This window comes from Desmodus rotundus, chromosome 4, assembly GCF_022682495.2.
Source record: "Desmodus rotundus isolate HL8 chromosome 4, HLdesRot8A.1, whole genome shotgun sequence".
NCBI classification, from domain to species: domain Eukaryota; kingdom Metazoa; phylum Chordata; class Mammalia; order Chiroptera; family Phyllostomidae; genus Desmodus; species Desmodus rotundus.
This window is the reverse complement of record NC_071390.1, coordinates 104,352,321-104,373,145: the sequence shown is the minus strand read 5'-3', so window position 1 is coordinate 104,373,145 and position 20,825 is coordinate 104,352,321. Positions and strand designations below refer to the sequence as shown.

Sequence of the window (20,825 nt, the reverse complement as noted above, 5' to 3'; positions counted from 1 at the left end):
CCAAGTTACCCCGAAACTCTGCTCCCTGCCCACCCCGTCTCTCCATGTAATCTCCCAAAGACGGTTGCATACAATGGAGTTCTTGTCCTCATTGAACATCATCTCGTCATCAGTGAGACGGACTATAAATATATAGAGATAATTTTTTTGAATAAGTTTATAAAATATCTTTACTAAAAATAAACAGAGTGAGAGGGTACAGAATGGCTCGGACACACGGGAGGCAATTTTAGAAAGGGTGGCCGAGGAGGACTCTCTAGGAGGTGAATTTTAGCCCAGTGCCCTGAGGTGAGCAAGGTGCACAGTTTGGGCAAGTGCAGAGCCTTGAGGCTGGTAAGTGAAATGTTTGCTTCTACTCATTTTTGCAAAAATTAAAAACTCTGATGATGGTGCCACACAAACAGAGTGAGCATAGCCCAGATCCGATGGCAGAGATCCCACATCTCCTGCTTATGCAGGGCCTACCAACACCCAACATTTTATCTACCCAGAGATAACCAGCATTAATCCTTTGGTGTACAAAAAATAAATAAGCAGAAAAAGCTAAAATATTCCAAATCCTGTACCTAAATACTTAAAGGCATTGAGAAATGATGCAGTTTTTCCTTTGGAGCACCGCAGCTTCCGATACACGTGACATCAGTGAGTGGGCAGCTTTGCTGTTTTTGACAACACATTTTTCTCAGTCAGTTTGCTTGTCATCCTTGTTCAACGGGCCTGCAGTTTGGCTCCGCGCATCATAGTGGAGGGCAGCCCTGTTAGAAGGGAAGCATCTCGGACCAAACAAGGAGTGGAGCTGTGTCCCAGCGATGCAGGGTTTCCTGGCCGTGGTCTCAGAGACAGTGTTTTGTGGAGTCCGTGGGCGTACCCCTGTCTAAAGGGTTCCCTGGTGCCTGGGAAAGGCTGAGTGAGCCAACTGACATGACGTACTGCCTGAGAATGAAACACATCTGATACATGACAATTCAGTTATACAGAGATAAATTAGGGGGTTGGGGTTTTGGGGGCGGTTTGTGGGGGTTTTTTGCAAGAATAGTCTTCATTTATGGCACCCTGACTCCCTCTGTTCTGGGTCTGAAATGGGCTGCCACCGTCTTCACGTGGCAAAACTGGCTTCTTATTCCAGGTCTCATTTCTGATCCCTCCCGTGGGAAGTGTTTCCTTCCTTTGACTTCCACTGGCTCTTTGTCCCTCCCACTTTATACTTTCTGGCACATTTGATAAATACATATATAACAGACTTCCATCCCCTCTGGTCTGTGAAAAACCGTTAGAGAACTCAGTATCTCCCATAGTCACAGAGTCACTTGTTAAACTGAATTCATTTCATGGATGTACTAAAAGCAGTTCCTGTTCCCGCAGACATGACTCATGAAGAGAAATGAGGCATGTATGTCTGACTAGAGTCGAGCCTCCTGTGTGAAGTAAGTCCACGGCAGCACGGAGTTTTCCCCAGAATGAAGCACAGCGTGAACCTCCAGCTAATGAAAGCCCACAGCATCATTTTGTACCCAAACTAGTGGGATCCCACCAACTGCTGCCCACAGGCAATAACTCTGAAGACAGAGTCCACTGGGAAGGGAAATGGAATTTTTATTTACGTATAAACACAATTTCTTGATGCCCACGCCCGCTGCCAGTACCGTCAGAGGAGTGAGCAGGCTGTTGGTGGCTGGCCACCACAGCTTCGCATGCAGGGGAGGGGCACGGGGCTTATTGTCCCGCCACGTTGCTTCCCAGGACCTGCCTGCCCAAATCTCCTCTTCCCCCACCCTGCAGCCCCCTTTTTACTGGGCTTGCTCCGAGCACCTGTAGTGCTCCTGGTCAGGCGCGAAGCGCTCAGGGAGGGGTGCAGAGCCTGATCATCCCCAGCTGCACTGGGGCATAGCCGACTGGCCCACACTAGCAGGTGCCATGGACAGGCAGCAGCCACAATGACTTCCTGCCTTGGAAGGGACACAGGGCTTGCTGGCCCCAGCCTCGCTGAGTCTGCTGGCCTGAGCCTCCCCAAGCCCACTGGCCGGAATCTCCTCCCCTCCCCTCTTACCAGAGCTCATTGTACTCTAAGCCTACCCTGGAGCACTCAGGGAGGGCCCTGGAAAATGCCCCCAGGCCACTCAGTCCCCAAGGCCTGGGGCCCAGGAACCCCCAGCCCCTGTCAGCTGGGAAGGAGGGGAGAGAATCTAAGAGGGCAACATTCCTACCCACTCTCCTTTTAAAGTTTTAAAGTCTTCCCCAGAATGCCCTGGACAGTGGAAATACTTGGGATGGTATATCCCTCCCATCCAATCACCTTCCTAGTTTTTGTTGCCACCTTGCATGTCCCCCCCCCCTTTTTTTTCCTGTGTCATACATGTGTCATTCCAGTTGCTGGGGTGATGCACCCATGCTCAGTCTTTGGCGCTTCTCCACCCCTACCTGTTTCTGGTGGCAGGGCGGTTCACCCTGTTACAATTACCCCCTTTAACTCTCTGGACACTTGTAATCTTACAAGGGCAGATGGACAAAGGTCTTGTTCTTTAGTAACTACTTCCTGCTGACCAAGGCGTATAGTCCTACCTATCCCCTGGTCCAGAAGTCCCTAACAAAGGTGGTCTGGATGGAGGGGCGCCTCCATGTGAGGCAGAAGGATCTTGCAAAGTCCACGTCAGTTGGTTGTCCCTGAAAAGCAGCATGTGCGATGTCCAAAGGATGGCATTACTGGACAAGTTGGCATCCTTGTTGTGTTCTGGAGGTGGCAAATTTGGTGAAAGTGTCAGAAGGCATAATCAAACCCATAACAACTAAATGACAAAGGTAGGGACTAATTCTACAGTATCCCTGATTAAGAAAAAATAGCTTCCTTGGAAGAAGGTGTACATGGCATGTCACACCTGTCTGAAGCCTTACTGCCTCCTGTACTCAGCTTAAATTAGCCTTAGGGGAATATCCTGACATTCCTCCCTTAACACTTCTACACCCTTTCTTCTGTCCAAACTATTAAGGCAGAAAAGAAAGTAGTTTTGAAGCAAAGCTGATAGGCTGCCCCATACCTCACCAACTCAAACATTTAGTCCAGCTAAACCATTGAGTCCCAGGAGTGGTGATGCAGGTGGGCTTCTCAAGTGGGGCCTGCACCATTTCTGAACCCACAAGACTGTCTTTGAGAAGACGTTCAGTTGCGAGACCTTTGCTGGAATGATACTAATCAGTGACAATTTGATATGGCCAGGTTAAACCAGTTCAATTCCCAAGTGAAAACAAACTTTGAAGATAGTTAGTTGCACTAGAGCAGGTGTGTCAAACTCATTTTCACCAGGGGCCACATCAGCTTCGTGGTTGCCTTCAAAGGGCCAAAATAACTTTAGGACTTTTAGTGTAAGTGCAACTTCCCCTTAACTGTTAAAGAGTTGAAATTACATTCGGCCCTTTGAAGGCAGTCTCGAGGCTGATATGGCCCCTGGTTTGACGCCCCTTCACTAGAGTCTTCTGATCACAACTGAGCATTTTGGTTTCCCTTAAAACCTGATTTCTCTCCCTGAGATCACCCTCATTATCTCAAAAAGACTGCTGGTTTTCAATTTTGCCTCATTGTTTGCCTAAAAACAATAAAAGCAGCACTGAACACATACACTTTTTTAAGTCTGCTTTGCTGGACCTTCCACAAGGAACCTTCAGATTGACCCTTAGCCCTTCACAGAAGCCACGCCCCACAACTGCCATTCACCTTTGCCTGCGGTACTTGTATCCTTCAAGTTCTTGAGGTTCCCATTGTGTGTTAAGGTTCCTCCTTGCCATCTCTCAGGAAAGCATACTTCATTCCTTCCCCAGAAACCTGCCGTGTACCACACAACCAAACAAGGTACCAGGACATTTCTCCAGTGGACTTTTGTTGTTAGCTTCCAAAGTCGATCTTAGTTCCTCAAGGCTTTCTGGGAACAACCAGAGCCCATGCATGCCTCCTTCAGGCATGGCATTCCAGTCAACGTCTTGGTCATTAAAACCATAACTTGGCACCAGTCTTATTGGTTTTCATGCAAAGGAAATTTTGCATCATTTCTCACTTACTAAGAATGCCAAATTCTAGAGGGACCAGGTAGGGAGAAAACTACAAAGCAAAAAGGAAAAGTTTGTCTTTCCAATATCCACCAAAAGTGTTTCCGGCCTTACATCTTTCATTACTTTCCTCCTAACCTAATGTGAAGTTTTAACCCTTAGGAATCTCAAATTTCTTTTCAAAACAGAAACAAAAAATCCAAAGCAAAAATCAGAGTTTGAAAGGAAAATAAGAGTAGACTAAAACTAGCCTTAGTATCTTGTCTCCCACCAACCAGTCACACTAACTGGCCACACAGGCAACCTTTCTCAGGGCCCAAATGGCATGAAGCCCCAGTGGTAGAGGCACTCTCTCACCGACCAGTGCATCCACTGGTATCCTGGCAGAGACAGGACCTCTCATCAATGGGTCTCATGTCAAAAGGCATGCTCTCTCACCCCATCTGCCTCTACCTGGCACCAGGCAATCTTTCTTGGATCTAAAGGGCAGAGACAGTGTATTCCAAGTGTAAAAAAAAAAAAAACAATTAAGTTCCCCCAGTCCCCAAAAGGTCAGAAAGCAAGACATAAAGCAAACCCTAAAATAAAGAATAACTCAGTCCAAGCACCGAGGTTTCTCATCTTTAAAAAAAAAAAAAAAAAATCCACACCCTTCTATTGCCTCTACAACTTTCAGAAACCTTTTTCTTTTTCTTTTTTCTTTTCTTTTTTCTTTTTTTTTTTGTGGCTTATATATGCATTACAACTTTCTACGTACCTTCTGTAATCTTCATAGACTTTCTTAGGAAGATCCATAACTCACTTTCAGTACTTTTCCTTTTTAACAATGGGACCGACCACAGTCTTCTTTATTGTGTGATTTATTTTCTCAGTCTTTCCCATATTTGAGGTCTCCAATATGCATGTATTTTCCATCTTATTTGCCATACCTATCCAACTTTCTGGAAGATCTCTGAGGTGAATGATGATCCACTGTCACTCTGAATGCTGTGAGGGAGTCCAAACCTGGGAATTATTTCTTTAAGTACAAGTTTCGCTACCTCAGTCACCTTCTCAGATCTAGTGGGGTACACCTCTACCCATCCAAAAAAGTGTCCACAAAAAAAATAGTAAAAATTTGAAATTCCCTTTGGTTTTAGGCATTTGTGGAAAATCTACTTACCAGTCTTCAAATAAGCACAACCCTTTATATTGTTCTCCCTTTTTCACTGGGATGTGTTCTGTTTTAGGATTGTCTTTGGCACATACTTGACAGGCTTATATAATCCTCTGAATGGTCCTTGGCAAATGGGGCTCATCAAATGTGGCCTAATGAGGTCCATCGAACCATCCCTGCCATAATGGGTCCCTTCATGTTTGAGGATGCGATACACTAGGGCCTTGGGAAGTAAGACCATTCCCTGGGTGTTGATCTTCCATATGGAATTGGAATCAATGTCAGTGAATCCCCCATTCACAGTCCCATTCCTTATCTCCTTCTGCGTAATGAGGATAAAACTTTGACAAGTCCAAGCAAAGGACCAAAACCCCTAAGCACGGCAGCCCTCTGGCTGCTTGTCTGCCTGCTTTATCAGCAGTTTGGTTTCCCTGCTCGTTTGGTAACTGCCCCTTTGGTGTCCTGGGCAGTGTGTTATGGCAACCTGGTTGAGTAGCTCCACTGCCTCTAGCAATTGTAAAATCTCCTCTGCATGTTTAACATCCTTGTTCCCCAAGGCTAAGAGTCTCCTCTCCTTCCATATTGCTTCATGGGCATGGACTACCATGAGGGCATAGACTACCATGAGGGCATATTTGGAGTCTGTGTAGATGACAACCTTCTTTCCCTGGGACAGCACTAATGCTCTCCTGAGGGCTATCAGTTCAGCCTTCTGTGCTAAGGTTCGCGGCACAAGGGCTTGGGCTTCTATTACCTTGTCTGTGATGCCTGCTGCATACCTGACTCATCATTGGCTGTTGTCCATGAAGCGGCTCCTGTCTGTGCACAGCTTCCAGTCAGGTGCCGCCATGGTTGGTCTAGTAGATCCAGCCCGCTAGAGTTAACTTGGTCAATAATTTCCAAGCAGTCATGCTGGAGGGCTGCGTTTTCCTTCATGTCTGTTAACAGAGTGGCTGGATTCAAAGTTGTAGTATTGTGCAAGGTAACATCTGGGTAGTCCAACAGAATGGCCTGGTATTTCTCCATGTACCCTGTCGTCAGCCAATGCCCTCCTTTCTATTCCAGTAGAGTTCACACCTGGTGTGGTACCAATACTATAGTAGGTTGTCTCAAAATGAACTTCTCAGCTCCCTGTAAGATGTCACAAGGAGCTGCCACTGCTTGAAGACATAGTGGCCATCCCTTTCTCATGTGATCCAGCTTCTTTGAGAGATTGGCAGTGGGTTTGGGAATGTTTCCCAGAGTCTGGGTTAGTAAACCCAGTCCAATCCCCTGCCTTTCGTGAACGTACAATTTGAAAGGTTTTTGTGAATTGGGCAGTCCTAGCGTGGGAGCCAAAACCAGCTTTTCCTTCAAAGTATCAAATGCTACCTGTCCATCCCTTGTCCATTTGAAAGGTTCAGAGTCCAGTCCTTTCAAGGAATTGTACGTGGTTTTGCTGTGAGTCCAAAGTCTGGAATTCAAATTCGGCAGAACCCCGTAATCCCTAAGAACTCACAAAGATGCCTTAGATTTTCTGGTATTTTTAGTGTCTCAGTGGCTTGTTTTCTGTCTGTCGTCAAGTTCCTCATGCTGTTTCAGTTGAAATCCTAGCTGTACCACCTCCTGTTTGTGAATCTGGGCCTTATGAGGAGATACCCGTTTTTACCAATGATCTAGGATGGTGATGGTGTTGAGCAAACAGACCTTATAGGTGCTGCTAGTTATCAACACGTCATCTATGTATTGCAGAACTCCTGATCTCAATTGAAAATCCCTTAGGTCCTGGGCTAATACTTCCCCGAGTATAGTTGGGGAGTTCTTCAATCCTTGCGGCGCACAGTTCAGCAGTGTTGGAGCGTGGCTTTCATTTGTGGGTCCTGCCGTTCAAAGGCAGACAGTAGCTGAGCCTGTTCATCTATTGGGATGCAGAAAAAGGCATCCTTCCAGTCTAGGACTGAAAACCACTTGCTATCTCCAGGCACCATGGCCCACAGAGCACTGGGGTTTGGGACCGTAGGGTGAATGTCCTGCACAATGTCATTTATGGCTCGAAGATCCTGTACCAACTGAGATTCATCCGAGTGAGGCTCTTTGGCAAAGTGGGAATGTTACAGGGAGACTGGCTTGGCCAGATTAGTACCAATTTTAAGAATTTCTGCAATACTGGCTGAATCCCCTCTAAAGCCTCCTTTTTGAGGGCATACTGTATCTTCTGTAAAATTTGTACCTGCTTTTTTAAGCTATCTTTTATGGGTTGGACGTTAACTGCTTTACCTGGGGTACCATCAGGGATCACTTGTCTAGCTGCAGTTTCGGTACCTCCTAACCCTGTGATTGTAATCGGGGTTCCTTGTTTAAATTTTGGGGGTTTAGCATAAATTAAAGGGGCCTCTGCCCCAGTGTCAATAAGGGCACAGGCTACAGTAGTAGAACCATTTTTCCAATATATAGTTAAATTGATATGATGTCGGTAGTCCCTTCTTCGCCTCTTTCACTTCTGCAGCTGACCCGGGGCTTGGCCTGATCCCTGTGGTTGCATACAGGGATTCAGGACAGGGTAAAGGCTAGCTGTGGCCGGCGGGGCTGGAGGGCCCGCTGTTTCCTTTTTATCCTCCTCTACTTTGCGGTTTGTGCTTCTACATTTTTCTTTGCATAACTTCCAAAGATCATTGGTGGGAAGTCCATCTATTTTCCCCCTCTTTGTCCCAGCTCTGAAGAGTGCTTTGAACATGTCTTTACGGTGCATTCTATCAACAGGTTTGGGGCCCAATCTGTTATTGGAGTTATTAGTATCTTTACTGGTACTCCAGTCCCCCATGTCTCCTAACTGGACCATTTCATCTAAAGTAGCATTGAGGGGATTGCCAGTTTACCCCAGCAGAAAACTCATCATTAAGTTCTTATATGCAGGAGGGGTGGTTATAACTAGTATGTTACGATGGGGAGCGGCAACTTCAGTTTGATAATGTGTCTCTGCCTCCCCAGTCATGATGGCTGTTTCATCACCGCCTCTTTTAATTTCTGCGTTCCCTCCCTAAGGGAATACCATGGCTGGTCTCCACTTGGTCATATGGTATCCATGGGGTGATGTTTAGCCCATCCTTGAGCAGTCAGGTCCAACAGAGAAATAGTACTGTCCCCTTCTTGACAATAATCTCTAAAAGCTATTTGCACAAATGGGTTAGAGCTTATACCCAAAAACCTAATGCAATCTGTGGGATCTACAGTCATCCCTCCGGCTCCTGCATCAGCAATCCTAATCATCCAGGCAATCGAAGGCTCTCCCACTCGTTGAGTAAACTAGGCCAAAATATCAGTGATCTCTTATTGAGTAAAATCCTCAACAGTAACTTTGCTGGTCACCTGATTTCCCTGTTGTTCCTCTTTCCTATGTGTAATGGGGTGAGCTCCTTACTGAGGAGGATATTTTGACTCCTCATACTTTCTGGCCTCCTCCTCCAGTTCTCCCCAGTCCACCCCACCGTCTTCCTCATCCGTCTCATCCCAGACATCCCCACCCCATTTATCAGGGTCCCAATCAAGTGGCGCAGAAGCAATCACAGCATGCACTTCCTTTTTGTTTACCTTCCCACGGCACTTCTTATGTTTATACTGAGCACACCGTACTGCAGTCTTTGTGGCCACTGCCTGAGAATTTCTGGCTTGATACCCCAGAATAAAATTTTGATGTTGTAACATAGAAAGTTTTCCCTGTAATTTTGCGAGCTCTCGCAAGAGCTAAAGTTTTTTCTGCTCTTCCCTTTCATGACACTTCTGATATGCAGTTAGAATGACCCAACCCCTGTGGCAGACGTCAGCCATTTCTTTTCCTTTCTCTATCAGCACAGCCTGGAGGCATTCTACTAACTGGGCAGTTCCCTGTCTGTACCTGGTGTCCCCAGTCCTCACAGGGACCCATTCCCTTAGCCCATTCTTGTGCAACCTGAGAGAACGGCAAACCCTCCCAGCCCGGCACTTCACAAATCACACATTTCACTTCAGGTTTACGGAAAAAGGGCATATTGTCCTCAAATCCTGTTCATGACACCAATTTATACGCCGTTAAGGGGCACATATGAGATCACGGCCACTTAATTTGGAGGTTTGGATTTGAAGACAATAAAAACCCCAAGTGAAAGGTGAATAGCTAAGCACTTTATTAAGCGAAAGCAAAGAGAAAGCAAGAATCAAGAGCATACATAACCAGATGGGAAATCACCAACACCCAAACATAGATGCTGGGGAATCCCGGAGATTGATGCTGGGGGCTCAGGACCCCAGCTGCTCTGTGTTCCCAGTGGTGGGAGCTACACAAAACAGTGGAACTGCGGTCTTGTGGTGGGCAATCTGGACCTCAGCTGCACCGTGGTAGTGGTGGAGGGAGTTATAGAAGGAAATAGAACCGCGGTCTCAGTTGTGGGCGCCCCAGACCTCAGCTACACCACAGTCCCGGTGGTGGGAGGACCTTAGTGGAACCTAGTCCCCGTGGTGGCCCCTCTGACCACAGCTGCACTGTGGTCACTGTGGTGGGCGCTACAGAAAGCAGTGGATCCGTGGTGGATTTCCTCCCCAGACCCATTCCCTTTCCACATGCCAGGAGTGTTTAAACAGCCCACGCCTCTAGCAGGTGTGCAGAGGAATTCCTAGCAACAGGGAAAACTCACAGTCGCACTGCTCCAGAGGTCAAACTCTCCCCCTGGTTTCATGTATGAGTGTTTGGCAAGTGGTGGTACCTGATCTGGAGATGTGAGGAGTATTTTCGTTATTAACAGGACCTAATTAAAGAAAAACTGAATTAAGGGAAGCTGGTAACACAAATATCTAGCAGTTCAGCTGTGGTTCAATTCCTATTGGAAACTTATTCGAGACCCTGGAACATCGAGCTGTGAGCTCCTCCGGGATCCCCACCTGTGGTGCAGGTGTTCTGGCACCTCAGTTGTGAGCTCCTGCTAGATTCTGGTCTTTCAAGCGGGAGTTCTGGCTCGTCAGCCAGTGAGCTCTTCCTGCACTCCTTTCCTGCCTGTCCTCACACGAGCTCTTTGCAGACCACCGCTTTTCCTGCTCCAGCTGCTGCTGGGACTGCTGGCGGGACTCTGTGTGTGAGTCAGGCTCTCTGTACAGAGGTGTCACAGCTGAGAAGCGTGTCTCTCTGCTGCCAACTCCAAGGCCTGGCCCTCCTTTTCAGCTCCTTTTCTTCTCTCTCCCCCAGCATGCTCATGCCTGGCTGACTCGGTTGCCTCTCCAGTAATGCTGTTTCCTGGAGGTACCGGGCCCGGGCCTTTGCAGCCGTCTCAGCTCAGGCTTTCTTTAGCTCCTCCTGGATTGTCTGCAGCTCTCTGTACTGTTTCTCCCCTCCCAGTGAAATGTCCTTCACTGCCTCCCGCTGCTGCTGGAAATCGGAGACCAGCTTTTCTTTCTCCAAGAGCTGTGTTGTTTGAAGCTCTGAAGATTGTTTCGCATATTTGGAGGCTGATACGTGTCTCCTTGGAAACATCTTGCCACTTTCCTGTGCATGTGTTTCCCACTGATTGTCGATTTCCCTTTGATACTTCTTCACTTCGTAGCTCAAGTTCACTATCATGACTTTAGTGTTAGCCTGGAATGGTAGCTTTTCACTGAGTAGCAGGCCAGCTTCCTCCCTTAACACTTTGTGTCCACCCTTGTGCCCATTGTCTTTGACCTCAGATTTATTTTCCCCAAAGACTCTCATCACTGCCAGGACTTCCCCACTGCCACAGGCCCTATGCTGAAAAATGCTGCTCAATCTTTGCAAGTGGCAGGAATACTCCTTCCTAGGAAGTGTAGTATTGACTTCTGAGGGAAAACCAGTGTTTTACTAAATTTGAATTAAGAAGAGACAACTCCTTTGATAGGAGTCTGAGACGGTGGGGAAGAAGAAAGGAAAGAATATAAGTATTTGAGGGTGGTGATTGATTTTATTTTATTTTTATCCTCATCCAAGGACATGTTTATTGATTTTAGAGAGAGGGGTAGGAAGAGAGGAAGAGAAACATTGATGTGAGAGAGAAACATCCATCGGTTGCCTATCATATGAGCCCGGACTGGGGACCAAACCCACAACCTGGGCATGTGCTCTGACTGGGAATCAAACCCGCGACCTTTTGGTTTACGGGACTACGTTCCCACGGAACCACACTGGGCCAGGGCAGGACTGTGATTGATTTTAAAAGAATGCTATCGTTGTTTTAGCAAGAGCTAAACACAATAGGTAGTTATCTTCTAAATTGAAATTTCATGATTCAGAGAAATTTCATGATTCATGATGCAGAGGTCTTATTTTTTATTATCTACGCACTTGACATTTGTAGTCATCTGAAATCTTTAGTTTCAGGGAAATGGAAAACTTTCTATGAGGGATCTACCTCTTCGAACCTGCCTCCCTCCACCCAAGCCCAAAACGGTTCACATTCACGGCACTGTGGAGCATGTTGCAATTAATTTTTAAACCACCCATCCATGCTGATCAATTTTAGAAGGCACTGCTGTCACACGATGCCGTTTCTTCTCTATGCGGCACGTTAACTAACGGCAAATGGGAGGCGGTGAGAAAATGAATGACTGCCGCGCTATGGCCTGGTGAGCACACAGAAGTCACGTGGGCATCTTCAGTCAGCAGATCATATAAACGAGTCCTGCGCGTTCAAAAGCTCCAGATCAGTAATTTTCAACCTTTTTCATCTCATGGCACACATAAAGTAATTACTAAAATTCTGCAGCACACTGACAAAAAAAAGCCATAAGTGGTATTTTGATTCATTTGCACCAGATGGCCATTGTTGTGTTGGCTGTTGTCATTTTTAATTATGACAACCTAAGGGAAGAGAGGTCATGACTCCGCCCTAAATACTCAGGTACTGCCTGGTTTTGTTTTTTTAAAAGACTTTTTAAATTTATTTTTAGAGAGAGAGGAAGGGAGGGAGAAAGAGAGGCAGAGATACATCAATGTGTGGTTACCTCTCACGTACCGCTTACTGGGGACCTTGCCAGCAACCCAGGCATGTGCCCTGGCTGGGTATCGAACCTGTGACCCTTTGGCTCACAGGCCAGCATTCAATCCATTGAGCCATACCAGCCGGGGCTCAGGTACTGCCTGTTTTAAAAATTCTTTTATTTTTTTTAATATTTTCACTTTTTAAATTAATTTATTTTTTTATTGTTGTTCAACTACAATTGTCCCCATTTTTCCCCCACCACTCTCCCTTGCCACACCGACCCCCACCTCTCGCCCTCAATCCTACCAACCACTCTGACTTTGTCCATGGGTCCTTTATACATGTTCCTTGATGACCCTTCCCCTTCTTTCCCCCGATATCTCCCTTTCCTCTGGTTACTGTCAGTTTGTTCTTAATTTCAATGTCTCTGGTTATATTTTACTTGCTTGTTTGTTTTGTTGATTAGTTTCCACTTAAAGGTGAAATCATATGGTATTTGTTTCTCACCACCTGGCTTATTTCACTTAGCATAATGCTCTCCAGTTCCATCCATGCTGTCACAAAGGGTGGGAGCTCCTTCTTTCTTTCTGCTGTGTAGTGTTCCATTGTGTAAATGTACCAGTTTCTTGATCCACTCATTTACTGATGGGCACTTGGGCTGTTTCCAGCACTTGGCTATTGTGAATAACACTGCTATGAACACTGGGGTGCATGGGTTCTTTTGGATTGGTGTTTCGGAGTTCTTAGGATATAATCCCAGCAGTGGAATTGCTGGGTCAAAAGGAAATTCCATCTTTAGTTTTTTGAGGAAATTCTGTATTCCCACCAACAATGTACTAGGGTTCCTTTCCCTCCACAAGCTCGCCAGCACTTGTGTGTTGACTTGTGTGTGATGGCCATTCTGACCGGTGTGAAGTGATGTGTCCTTGTGGTTCTTGCAGCACACCGATGTAGTCTGTTTTCTCAGCCTCACAAAGTCTAAGACACATTTTCCAGAGTCCAGAAGTGGGGTGGGTTGGGGGACGAGGAACCTGACTCAATCTAGGACAGGGGGCCTCAGCCACCACCCAGGCAAATAACCAATAGAAAGTCGGGCATGAGCACAGACCACAAGGGGCCAAAACCAGCTTTCACACCTTCCCCAAAAGAACCAGAATAAGGGACTGTGAATCCGCACTCACCTGCCTCATCAGCTGACTCAGCTCCCACATCCTCCACCCTCCTAAACTCGGAAAGTGGGAGCCCCGTGGGACCTGCATGTAGTAAATGCTCAGTGAGTCTCACTATTACTGCTGCTGCGGACACCACATTACTGTCATTGTTCCCTGAGCACACACTGCCCCTGACCACGGGGCTCCTGACAGCTACCTTGACGACATTCTGATAACAACAAGGACACAGCAACCCGTAGCCACTGAGCTCTCACCTGCCAGGCAGCGTGCTGAGCATTTCACTTAAACACGACAATGACACTAGCAGGGATGGACTGCTGTGACTACCTACTTGCAGACAAAGAAACTGAGGCTCAGAAAGATTAAGTTACTCAGAAAGATTAAGGTCATACGGTCAGATGGTGGTGAGCTGAAATTTGAGGCTGGAGGTTCTGACTTCGGACAGAGCCCTCTCTCACTGCCATCGGATACCGCCCCTGGTTACCTGCTACCTGGGCAGGTAACACTCTGTTTACCCACTTCCCTCTATTATCCGAGTCCTCTCAACTCCTACAGAGCAGTGATTGATCACAGTCCCCTGGGTATGACAACACAAGATTCAGAAGTCCTGATTTGTGGAGAATTAGACCCAGGGCCTGCTGTGCTGGGCAGTGACAGGAGTAACGGCGCCTTTCTTCTGCGTGGAGGGATGGAGCTGGGAATAGCATCCACCGCAGGTCTGATGAGGACGAAACCTGCAGGTGGTCCTAGTCCCGGAAGGACCAGCAGCATCAAAATGTCCCCGTTCTTGGCTGGCTTGACACTCCATTTCCCCACCTGGACCTGGATGTGCTGAGACTACTGAACTTGAACTTCTGTTGGCATAACATACCTTTGTTTCTCAGACTTGTATTTCCTGTCAGTTCTCTCTCCCAAGAGATAACAAAGACAAAACTTCACACTCCTTAGAAGATACAAGCAAGTTTTGAAATGCAAGAAAAATAACTCTTGAGTCAACCATAACATTTACAAATTCTGTAATCAGATGGCAAACTTTCTGCAATGGTTCCATATTTTTGTTGAGATATATAAAAGTACTTCCTGAAAATATGACATATAGGACAATGTGAAAATCACCATGCTTTACAGAAACAAGTCCATCCTCAAATGTATATTTTCAGTCATCAAACTGCAACTTTCAGTTCCGGAGGGAAAGAGTCATTTTAAAACCCCTTCTATGACCGCTGTCTGCACTTTTAAATTAGGGAGAAAGTCTATTTAAACTTAGTTTTTCAACTATTTAAAATATCAGCAAGACAGAGAAGTCAGTTTCCAGTCAGGTGTGATATGAGCACCAAGACACTTCTTAAAACCAAGAGCTGCATTAGGTAGAACCCAGACTGGCAAAGTGGGAGTGTTATAAGGAGACTGGCATGACCAGATTAGTCCCGATTTTAAAAATTTTTGCAATACTGGCCAAATCTCTTCTAAAGCCTCCTTTTTGAGGGGGTGCTACTGCTTTTGTGGGATCTGTGTCCCCTCTTTTAGGTTAACTTTTATGGGTTGGACGTTAACTGCTTTACCTGAGGTTCCATCAGCCCAAGTGGTTTGGTCAACCTGTTCATGGATCCAAGGTGGGAAGAGTCCACCTCCGGGACCTTCCGGGCAATTCAGTGCCTGGAGGGGGAGAGCATATTCAGGGGGACCTCTTCACATAACTGCTGCTCTTCAGGAGGAAAAGTCGTTTGGGTGTGCAATTTGCAAAGTAAATCTCAGCCCAGCAGTGGAATTGAGAAGTCTTGCATACAGAGAAAACTGTGTGATCTTTTGGTTCACAAGCTGGCATTCTAGGGATTGAAGGTCCACCTGCTTTTGTAACTGTCCAGTCACTCCAATAACTGTTAACTGTATCCAAACTTTCCTTGGTTACTCTTGTATTTATCACTGAGTACGTAGCTCCTGCATCTACAAGGAAATCAGCTGGCTTGTTCCCCACCATCAACTGTACCCAGGGCTCCTGTAGGGAAATGGTGGTAAGTCAGGAGATGTGCCCTGGGCCTCCTCATTTGTCATCAGACTCCGCTCGTCTTTTTAGCATTTCTTGGCAAGGGTTTCCATCCCTACTTTCCCTTTTGAATTTTGGGCACTCCTTTCTCCAGTGACCCTCCTCCTTGCAATAGACACGTTGATTGGCACCTGTGGGAGTGGTGCCAGGCTCACTGGCCAATGCCAGAGGCATGGCCCATGGGTGGGAGGCAGCTGCCATGGCTCCCTGCCTGGGAGCAGGGCACAGGGCTCTCTGACCTGAGCCTCCCTGAGTCCGTTTGCCTGCATTCCAGGCCCATCCTGGAACACTACGGGGTCCCAGGAAACTCTCCCAAGTCACCCAGTCCCCAAGGTCTGGGCCCAGGAACTCCAGCCCACTTCGGTCGGGAAGGAGGGGAGAATCCAAGAGAGCAGCATTCCTGTGCACTCTCCTTTTAAAGGTCCCCCCAGAATCCCCTGGACAGTGAAAGCAGATGGGAGGGTATGTCCCTCCCAACCAATCACCATCCTAGTCACTGGCGCCAGCCTTGCACGCATCTTTTTTTTTTTTCCTCCTGTGTTATGCATCTGTTGTCCTGGTTGCCAGGGTGACACACACACATGCTCTGTCTTTAGTGCTCCTGCACCCCTCCCCACTTCCAGGGAGGAGTTCCCCCTTGTTACAATTTGTCTCGCTTCCTTGTGCGTGAAAATCGGGGTTTAGAGTTCTTCAACCTTCCAGCAGAGTTGGCATCTCAGACAGCAGGTCCAGGATTGCATTTTAGAAAAAAGACATTCACACACACACACACACAAAAAAGTGTATCAGACCCTGCAGTTCCAGGCAACGTCTAGCTAGCTACTTCCACAGCTCACACAGGGTAAGTTCAGCCATTTCCTCGTACACTGAGAGAAACAGAGGCTGAGACGTGGAGTGAACCCTCCCAATGGACAAAGCAGGGTGACGCAGCAGCCGTTGAACAGAAAGGTCCCTGCTTGCAGACTGTAGAGCCCAGGCGTGGCAGCACTTTGAACACATCCAGCACTTTGCAACTTTCTTAGGTGACATTTCTACCTTGTGAGTATCCAACAAACTAACAGCTTTGTAAACTATGCATTTGCAAAATGAATCTGTGTGCGGGCGGAGTAGCCTGTCTTCTGTTTTTAACATTTGAAACCAGACCTGCTGTTCCTGTGTGACCTAAATGGAGTAGTTCAAAAGACACACATCTCTGTGTAAGACGTGCTGTGAGAGGCGGGCTTGCATCTGCTGTCCCTGCAGGGGGCTGGGGGCTGGCACACGGACGGGCTCCTGCCGAAGCCCAGAGCAGCGAGGGCTGCGGTAGCTCTGCCCTGCCTTCTCTCCTGTGCTGCTGTGCAAAACCCTGGTGTTTGTTTCATAGAAGCAACAAACCGTGACATCCGACAAATATATCATTGTCAGATACGCAAATGGGCAAATATGAAAATTTAAATTAGACAATTCTAAGGATAAGAAATAGAAAATCGAGAGTTTCTGCGAAGCTGTTTTTTCAGCTCTTACATCTTAGAAAGTGAGTGACTTGTTTTACCCATTTACCATTTTGAGGTAGGAATTGCCACATTAATTATTTTGACACTGTCCCTTTGAGCTCCATGTCATAGCTTTAGGAATGGGCTCATAAAACTGTGTGGGTGACTTTCACTTTACATGAACTATTGGTATATTGTAGACTCACAGAAGAAAAATGTGGAAGTATGAACTGTTGTATGCAGGAGGGACATTTCCCAGAATCGTTAGCTGTTAAAAATGACTTTAAAACAATTTCAATTGGTTGAATTTAAAACAAAAGTGTACATTAGAAAGATCAAATTAATAACTCCTGAGTTTAATTAACTTTAATATAAATTTCCCTTAGTACTCTTAAGAAGTGCCACTTGTTTATTAACCTCTGGTGAAGAAGACGTTGCTTATAGCCACACTACTCTTTCCAAAGTATAAATTGAAAGGCCTTTGGTTTTATTAGGTTTAGAAATTTACTTCATTGTTACAGGAAAATTAGCATCCTTCCAGCAGGAGGGAGGGAAAATGAGGTCTTCTGTTTTCCAAAAGAGAGTTCAATTTTGACTTTATTAGGAAAAAACTTTTAAGCCACCTGACACAGAAACTTTGATTGTTATTATATAGTAAAATAACGATTAATTTATTTGAGAGGAAAGCTTTATTGGGAATAGCTGTGTGGAGTTAAATCAGTAGTGACCGTTACAGTCAACCTTAACTCTTGAGACTCAGGGAAGGAGAAGTGCAGCCACTCTGACGAGCAGAGTCGAGTCATCGCTGGAAAACAGCAGAGGCTCAGAGGGCAACGTCAATCTTCAGTAACTCAAAATAAAGTGAATAGTCATAGGAAGGCTTTCATTGGCTTGAGCTCTCAATTCATTTTCTCATACGCTGCTTTTAGATGAGGGAAGTGAAAATAAACCAGGTGCTGCTGGGGTTTTTATGCTCCGGGAGATTGGTCACATTCAGCCGAAACTTTCACATCTTCTCCCACTGTTATGTGTTGTCCCGGGTCATGAAAATTAACATTGGAGACCGTGGGCCCTATATTCTCTATTACCCAGTGCATCAGTCAGCATTGTACTTGTAAGTGGTAGGAACTTTTGGCAACTTAAATGAGAAGGATTTGTTATGATGCCGTTGTTTGCTCTCAGAAGCAAAGGAGCTGGAGGACCACATTTAGAAGTGAACAGCTGGGACAGCTCATGCCTTAGCACTGTTCCTAAGAGGATGCCAGTGATTGCAAGTTTGCACCACTGGCCAGCCGGCCCAGGACACCAGGCTCCACCACTAGCACATCTGCAGCCTGGCCTATGCCACGGACACCTCCACTGCCAAGGACAAGAGCATGTCCCTTGTGCCATGAATGGATGCAGCTAATTGGCAGCCTTGGTTACCTCTCCACATGCTGGCTTCCAGGGAAGCTGGGAAGGAGGGTGTTGGATGTTTTTAGTTACTACAGAGGGACAGGGGCTCTGTATGCAGCCAGGTTCCAAAAGTAGAGGAGTTCCCCAGGTACAGAAGGAGAGTTCCGATGCTTGGTGACCAAAAAGGAATGATCAGTGGCTACTTCAGCTCTTCCTATGGGTTGCCCAACATCAACACATACTCTTCACCCCATTCTTAAACATCAGAGAAAGGAAGGGGCACATTCCCTTACTCCTCTGTACAGTGTTTTTGGATGTCTAATGCATGCTGGGCGCTGGGCATTACCACACCAAAGCACTTGGCTCTGCCAGGTGCTAAGTGTGTCTTTCCACCAGAACATTCAGGAACTTTGGAGATAACCACAGGAGGAGTTTAGGGTCCTAAAGCCTATGATGAGATGTGCAGCAAATGTTGAACTCACAAGCTTCACAAAAAAATGTTAGCTTTGGTTTGTCTCTTGTCACATAAACCAGTGATTCCTTATCAGTTGTAGAAAATTCAATCTGTGCTTTGTAGAAGCGTCTGAGCTTCTTTGTTCTTCAGCCTCAGCAGCACCCACAGAAACAGCCATGGCATCATGTCATTCTGTATACTAGCAGAAGCAATCAGTGGCACTTTTTCTTGAGGGGCCAGAGAATAAATAGTTTGTGCCTGGAGCCCACACGATCCCTTCACATAGGCTTAGCTCTGGTGGCAGAGCTGGAAGCAGAGACAGATGGTATGTGAATGAATGGGTGTGGCTATGTTCCTGGAAGACTGCAGCAACGGACAGGCCTTTTTTGTTTTTGTTTTGCTCAGGGGTTTGCTGACCCCCTGTAAATGAGATTTCTTTAACCAGTTTACCAGTTTATGGCGTGGGCCACCACAGTCCAGCCCAGCAAAGGAGCTGAATTTTCACTACCTTTGAAGAAAAAATAAAAATAAATGTAGAAGTAAATGAATAGAAAGTACACGAATGGGGGAAATAAAGTTAAAACTTGTTTCTTTAACAAAATTAATAAATGTGATAAACTCCTACCAACACTGATCATTAGAAAAAGAAGAGACAGACTAACGATACCGAGTGCCGGCGAGGACGGGGCAGTGATCGGAGCCTCGGGCTTCACTGTTGGAACGGCACAGCTGCTCTGTGGAGCAGGGCACCATTTCTCGTGCCGTCGAACATGGACTTACCATATGACCCAGCAATCCATTCCTGGGTGTGTACCCAAGAGAGATAAAAATGTATATTCTCTAAGGGGCCTACACACATGTTTATAGCAGCCTTGTTCGTAATCATCAAGAATCAGGAACGACTTGGTATTCTTTAACAGAGACTGCAAGGGCAGGCTTTGGTCTGTCTATGCCCGGAATGCTTTTTGGTCATAGCAAGGAGTAGACTGCTCTCCATGGAACAGTGTGGCTGAATCTCAGGAACAGTGTGCTGAGTGAAGGGGCCAGACACCGAGGTCTGCATACCATGTAAGTTTATCAAGGCAAAATCATAGGCACAAAAATCAGATTACTATAGGATGGCAGGACAGGACTTTTAGAATGATGAAAAATTTTTGTCTTGACTGATAGCGGTTACTTGACTGTATACATTGGTCAAAATAAACCTGTACACTTAAGGAAAAATTTTATTGCACACAAATTATACCTAAATACATCTGACAGTTAAGGAGGGAGGGAACAAATTACAAGCATTAGAAATAGACACTTCCTCTATTGGCGAAGATGGAGCAGCAGGACCCAGATGTGCTGTCTGTCCTGAAACAGGCCAAGGATGGACAAATATGTAAAGAAGACACTGGACCCATGTAGCAAGGAACAGAGATCTCTGAGAGACAAGGTTAACCCTGTGATTTCCTCAGATTGCTGCCTGAGAGAGTTTTTGGACCAGTGCGCAAGCAGGGGAACCGGCAGAGCCCGGTGTGCTCTTTGCGTGGAGGAGATGGAGCTGAGAATCTGAGGAGACCAAGGCAGCTGCCGTTCACAGTACAGGACGCCAGAGAGGTCCCCCTCAGTGTTCAGCCGAGTGCCAATCAGCATAACTTGATAAAGGCCTCAGTTCATATTCAGAAACTACCCAAAGCCAGAAACAGAACCAGCCAAAAGGATTCAAGGGAGTAGAGCTTGTTCCCACCAGCCAGACGGAAAATCTCCCCTCCATCCCAACTAACAAATCTTAAAAGGAAGAGCCACGAGGATCAAGCTCTTTCCGAGTAATCTGATGTAGAACAAAGATAAGAATTTTCAGGAATACAGATGTATCCAGCACCCAACAAGGCCAAATTTACAATGTCCGACATCCTATCAAATATTAGCAGGCATGCCAAGAAGCAGGTAAGTATGACCCACAATGAGGAGAAATAATCAAAAACAAACCAAATTGACATAGATGTTGAATTTATGGACAAGGACACTAAAAATTACTTCAACTATATTTCAGATACTTAAAAGTTAAGAAGAAACATGAAATGTTAGAAAAAGCTGAAATGGAGCTTCTAGAAAGTGAGAGCTACAATATGCAAGATGAAAAAAACGCTGGATGGAATCGACGACAGAATAGATTA

At 46.2% G+C, this 20,825-nt stretch overlaps 1 protein-coding gene across 5 annotated transcripts in view; it reads left to right on the top strand.

The window, feature by feature from the left end:
• The window catches only part of DIP2C (disco interacting protein 2 homolog C), a 433,581-nt gene that overhangs the window by 374,628 nt on the left and 38,128 nt on the right, over positions 1 to 20,825 (top strand). The window contains exon 33 of one of the 5 annotated variants that reach the window (XM_053922091.2): positions 1,363 to 1,628. The exons of the other annotated variants lie outside the window; for them this stretch is intronic. Within the exon in view, the coding sequence (XP_053778066.1) occupies positions 1,363 to 1,368 (6 nt within the window). The 3' untranslated portion in view covers positions 1,369 to 1,628. Of the gene's footprint in view, positions 1 to 1,362; positions 1,629 to 20,825 lie in introns of those variants that run through there. 5 annotated transcript variants of the gene reach the window in all.